This window comes from Rhinolophus sinicus, chromosome 15, assembly GCF_057876585.1.
Source record: "Rhinolophus sinicus isolate RSI-liver-muscle chromosome 15, RSI-T2T, whole genome shotgun sequence".
NCBI lineage: Eukaryota > Metazoa > Chordata > Mammalia > Chiroptera > Rhinolophidae > Rhinolophus > Rhinolophus sinicus.
In genome coordinates, this window is record NC_142515.1 from 30,108,150 (window position 1) to 30,113,979 (window position 5,830).

At 43.2% G+C, this 5,830-nt stretch overlaps 1 protein-coding gene across 1 annotated transcript; it reads left to right on the forward strand.

The window, feature by feature from the left end:
* Positions 1-662: 662 nt before the first annotated feature.
* Positions 663-5,279, forward strand: PPP1R3C (protein phosphatase 1 regulatory subunit 3C). The gene is made up of 2 exons (XM_019739231.3): positions 663-803; positions 2,810-5,279. The coding sequence occupies exons 1-2, from the start codon at positions 790-792 to the stop codon at positions 3,747-3,749; spliced, it is 954 nt and encodes a 317-aa protein (XP_019594790.2). The 5' UTR covers positions 663-789; the 3' UTR covers positions 3,750-5,279.
* Positions 5,280-5,830: the final 551 nt, after the last annotated feature.

Below are 5,830 nucleotides of genomic sequence, written 5' to 3' on the forward strand. Positions count from 1 at the left end.
TGAGTGAAAAAGGGCATTTCACTTCTGGCTTTAGTTTGCTTTTCCAGGGAGAAAAACTGAAAAATAGATCGAAACACAAAATTCCTTATAATTAAATGCTACCTCACGGTTTTATGGGGCTAGCATGCTCATGCTTTATTAACAACATTTGTTAGAGATGGTTGATTCCCGGCAGCCTTCGTCCACTGCCTGGTGCATTTGTAAATTCACCCTAACCAAAACACATGCAGCCAGCTTTTTACTACTCAGGCGAAGCTGAGAGGGTGCACTAAGCAATGAACAGTATAAACATTTCAAATACTATATACATTTGGAACTATCCACAGCTTTCTGTGCTCAGATTTAACTCGGTACAGACTCCTTTCTCAAGACTCCAAAGGCATCTCCTTCCCGGGAGCCGGCTGAGCTGGCGTCTCGCCTGGGCGAGGTTTGCAGCTTTCTACCCTCGCCAGCACCCGCTACGTGCGGCGCTGCCTGCGCGTCCCCTCGCCCGGGGCTAGTTCAGTCAAGCTGGTGGGGGAGTCCCCAAGCACCCCGCCCCACCCTCAAGCCCTGCAACTCCAGCACCACGGCGGTCACGTACTCCCCGTGAGGGCTCGCGCCCCAGCTGGGCTCTGGTTGGTCCGAGGAGTTGGGTCACGTGGTCCGGAGCAGATAAGGGGGGGCCCTCTCCGGCGCCGCACCCACAATCCGCCGGAGCTGTCGCCCAGCGGGGACAGCTGGGAACCGGGTACGAGTTTGCGCAGGCAGCGAGTGCCACCTCCTTTGGTCCGCTGCCCTCTCTGCCTAATGAGCTGCACCAGGTAGGTTCACCCGGGACGAGAGGGGTGCGCGCCGCTGCGGGGAGATTGGGCTGCGTTTCCCTTCGGTCCTCTCTGCAAATGGAGACTCCACGCGAGGCCAAGTTGACTGACTGTTGTGTTGAATCTGGCATCCGGGAAGCCTCGGAGGTGTAGAGGTTTGCTCTGTGTTTCTTAGGCGGAGCTGATTTTGGTAATCCGCCTGTTAAACCAGAAGCTGGTTTAAGGAGTCAGATTTAGTAGTGATTCTATTATGGACTGTTCGTTATCTCTTGGTCCTGCACAGATGTCCCAAGGATTCTTAACTTGTGGGAGCAACACTGTGACATTGCTGGTTGGGTAGTGTAGCATGGAAGAAAAACTATAGGACTGTGATTCGTCCTCGTCCGCTCTTACCACGGTTGGCCATAGTAAGCTCAGTCTCAGAGTTTGAGCAAATGATGATTTTTGAACTCTTGGTCAGGACTTACAATTCCAGGGAAATCGCTAAATTCTAAAACTGTCTTTCTATAAGTGCAAAAAATAAATTACAAAGCAAACCCACAAAACAAACCTTGCACAAAACTACTTTAAATAGCTTCCTTAGACATAACGGCAGAAAATTTCTCCAAAAAATCCTGCCTGTTAACTATTATTAGACCCACAAATATAGCTACAGCTTTCATTTGTTTGTTCTAAGTTTATGTCTTCCAGAAAAATCCAAGGACTGATAAAGTAAATTCTGTGAATGTCCTTTTATTATCCGTTTTGTGATAATGACCATCTGTCTTCATGTTTAGAGCTGCTGTGAAGAGTTACTAAGAAATGTCATATACAATATACACACACCTCTTATCAGTAAGGCTAGGATAGGGGAAAAAAATTCATAAGCTTGGCAATATGTACTGAGGGCTAAGAGCCAGGAAAAGAACAAAACAAAAATCTTGATCTTGATGGACGCTTCTTAATTTAATATTGCTGAGCATAGTTATGTTTAAATTTTTAAGGAGCTTTATTATCTTGCTGGGTATAAATATCCATTGCTAAAACATTAGAAAATGCCAAAAAAAAAAAAAGTACCAAGACAATAGATCACCTACAAACCTATCACTCAGAAATAATTAACTTTTTGGTGTATTTTCTATTGTTTTTATACGTTTACAAGTTCATACATATATAATATATATTAAAAACAGTCCAATTTTCAGGTAATCAGCTTTTTCCTCTTAAATATGCACTCGTCATGGATGTCTTTCTATATGAAACATAGATTCTATGTCAGGTTTTTCTTTAAGTGCATTCATTGCTAGCTTACATTTCAGTTGGTCATTTGTGGGAAATGAGGAAGAGAATGATAATCAAAGTGCAGCTATAATAACCCCCCTGACTTCACTCTTTCCAGCTTTCTCACTCTCAAAACTGTTTCATGAGAATTTTTATTGCTTTTTTTTTCTTTTTCTTCTCAAGTGGGTTACCTTTTCAGAGAAGGGTGATCAATTCAGCAGCAAAATCAGCAAAGCAGCCAGAGGGAACACTGAGTCTGGAACTTTGGTTCCAGAACCTGTCTGGTCATTAGCATCACCTGGGAAGCTTTAAGAGCATATGTAGCTCTTCATCTTCACTCCAGAGGTTCTGCCTCAGTGGCTCTTAGTCCTAGGAATCTGCATTGAAGAGAAAGAAAGCAAGAAAGAAAACCAGCTCCCTAAGCCATTATGACTAGACTGGTTTGAGAAGCCCTGGTAGAAACAGAGCCAGTGGTTTTTATAGCCGTATTAAAGATTATGTGTCCCAACTCTTTTATTTCTCAGATGCTGAAACTGAGACACCCTCCCCCTCCACGAGTGTTTTAAGCTATTAATCTATGACCTTATGGCCAGTCAAGGGTAGAGCTATCTAATATTTTCTTTTACTACATATGGTAGCACCTCCCTGATACGTGCGGGCTATAATTTAGCCAACACAAAAATAGTATATATTTGGGAAGAACATTCCAGATCCAGGTGATAACCCTTCTTCTTCTTGTATTCCAGGATGATCCAGGTCTTAGATCCACGGCCTTTGACAAGTTCGGTCATGCCAGTGGATGTGGCCATGAGGCTGTGCTTGGCTCATTCACCACCTCTGAAGGGTTTCCTGGGCCCTTATGATGACTTTCAACGACAAAATTTTGTCAACAAATTAAAGCCTCTGAAATCGTGTCTCAATATAAAACAGGAAGCCAAATCACAGAATGACTGGAAGCATTCACACAACCAAGCCAAGAAACGGGTTGTGTTTGCTGACTCCAAGGGCCTCTCTCTCACCGCCATCCATGTCTTCTCTGACCTCCCAGAAGAACCAGCGTGGGATCTGCAGTTTGATCTCTTAGACCTTAATGATCTGTCTTCGGGCTTAAAACTCCATGAGGAGAAAAACTTGATTTTAGATTTCCCTCAGCCTTCGACTGATTACTTAAGTTTTCGGAACCACTTTCAGAAGAACTCTGTGTGTCTGGAGAACTGCTCTCTGCAAGAGCGAACAGTGACTGGGACTGTGAAAGTGAAAAATGTGAGCTTTGAGAAGAAGGTTCAGATCCGTATTACTTTTGATACTTGGAAAAGCTACACCAATGTGGACTGTGCCTACATGAAAAATGTGTATGGAGGCTCAGATAGTGACACCTTCTCGTTTGCCATTGACTTACCCTCTGTCATTCCAACTGAGGAGCAGATCGAATTCTGCATTTCTTACCATGCTAATGGGCAGATCTTCTGGGACAATAATGAGGGTCAGAATTATAGAATTGTCCATGTGCAATGGAAACCTGATGGCGTGCAGACACAGATGGCATCGCAGGACAGTGCATTCCACCGGGTGCCACCCAAGACTGAGTTAGAACCAACAATCTTTGGCAGTCCAAGGTTGGCCAGCGGGCTCTTCCCAGAATGGCAGAGTTGGGGGAGAGTGGAGAACTTGGCCTCTTATCGATGAATTAAGCAACCTAGTGACTGGTCTTGGCCTGTCAGATTCCCCATGTAATCCCAGGCCTATATTGCTCAATATTAGGAAGTCTTAGCTACTTTCCTTCAGTAGTTTAGGTTTGAGCTTTCGAGACCTGGCTACAAAAAAGATAGCCACTTAAGAAATAATTTAGTGTTGGGGTCTACATGGATGATGCTACAGTTTGGCTGTGGAGGATCCAGTAACAGCCTGGAACCCCACTTTCATAAAAGTAATACGTTTTCAATGCCATTTCTCCTTCCCTCTCAATTCACTAGCTTTCACATTGAGGAAAAAAAGGTTGAGGAAAGCCAGTTGATGGTGATGGAAAGCTGTGTTAATGGTATGAGGAATGTCTGAAAAGTGTTTATAAAGGGCTCTGTAACTTGAGTTAGAATAAGAGCGGGAGGTCTGATACTTAACTGTTGGTGAGAAAATGTAAGGTTATTTTGCGTTTTTAAGTTGGTTTTACAGTTCTCTCCTGGGTAAACAATTTGTAGAGAGGAGAAAAATATCCATTCTATGTATTCTAGTGGAGAAAAACCAAACAAACTTTAGGGGTGTTGGGGAAAGGTGGATTATATAACTCTAGAGAATCAAAATTGTAAGGGAAGCCTTTCTGTTCAAACATGACTTATCAAAAACCATGATTTGGGGAAACTTGAAGCAAATCTGGTTTTGCAGTCGTCATGTTATAAGTGACCTTGTTTGTGATGAAGGCTTCATGCTCGGGTTCTCAGTATAGAATGCTGCTTAACCAAAAAGATATGCCATCACCAATGGCTAACAACTTGTAGGGACTCTGTCATGTCAAAAATAGCTCTTTGCAAGTGCCTTGATTAAATCAGAGTATTGTAGTTGCTTAACCCAAATATCTGAAGGGTCATCTGATGACTCGTGAGTGTCTGGCCTCATAAGAAGGTCCGCTCTGTGTACTGGCATTCCTCCTGCAATGCTGTTGTATCACCGAGAGTGTTGTCAGTGTGCACAGCTCACATCCTTCATATTGAAGGTGACTTATTTTTCCACCATGCTTTTTCGATGTGATGTTGGAAGTGAGGACTGACACTGATTCTCAATTCAAGAATCAAGTACCTTGCACATGAAAGTAGCAATCTGTTTCTTTCCTATAGTTCTCTTGTTGTTTTAAGTCTTTCTACCAATTCCTTTGAAGTCAAAATATTTTTTTTAAATAGATGTGAATTGTTTTGGATGTGTCATAATGTATTTGTTTTGAGGTGTGCATAAATCCATTCTGTAAGATCTCAAGGACAGGAGCCCCTGAATGTTTGCTTCTGTCATTGTGCATGTCCATTGAGAGGTGTTCAGAGAATGGAGTTAATTTTAACACGTGTGATCTGCTATGCTGGAAAAGTGCTATTGGAATAACTGCTGTGACAGTATTTGAAGTACCCACAATTTTGGCTAGCACCCACAATTTTTCTACTCTAAATATTTCACTCTCCTATAGCTATGCTTAGTGAACTTCTCACTTTAAAAATAAAAGTGTTTGATATAAGATCTAAGTATGTTGTCTTTATCAAAGCCATAATTGGTTAAAAAAGAAACCATGAACTGGGATTCTCCTGTTTTGTTTAAGGACAACTGAGCAAGGTTAGTTTGGATTAAGAATTGGATTCACCTAAGGATATTCGCATGGTCCCAGTCTTGTGGGTGACTTCCTACCACCTGATCACTGGGGCTGGGATCCAGGGGCAGTGACTTGAGCTGCTGCAACTGTCCCCATCTGTGCTCACTGCTCATCACACATACTATCTGCTGGATCAGGGTTATTTGAGGGGGCACTTTTCAGCTTTAAAATAGGAGTAGAGATGGTGTGGGAAGGGCTGGAATGGCTTCTACCTCTTGAGCTCCAGCAAGGGGCAAAGCTTGGAGCTGCACAGAGGGCATAGGGAGGGGGCAGCAGGCATCAACCCCAGACTGAAGGGACAGGCTCAGTTCTTTGGGGTGAGAGGCAGCAGGTCTTTGAACTTAAGCAGTAGTTTCAGTTCTTGCCTAAAATTCCAGAAAGAGCTTCTGCACACTGTATCTAAAACTTAAGGGGAAATAAG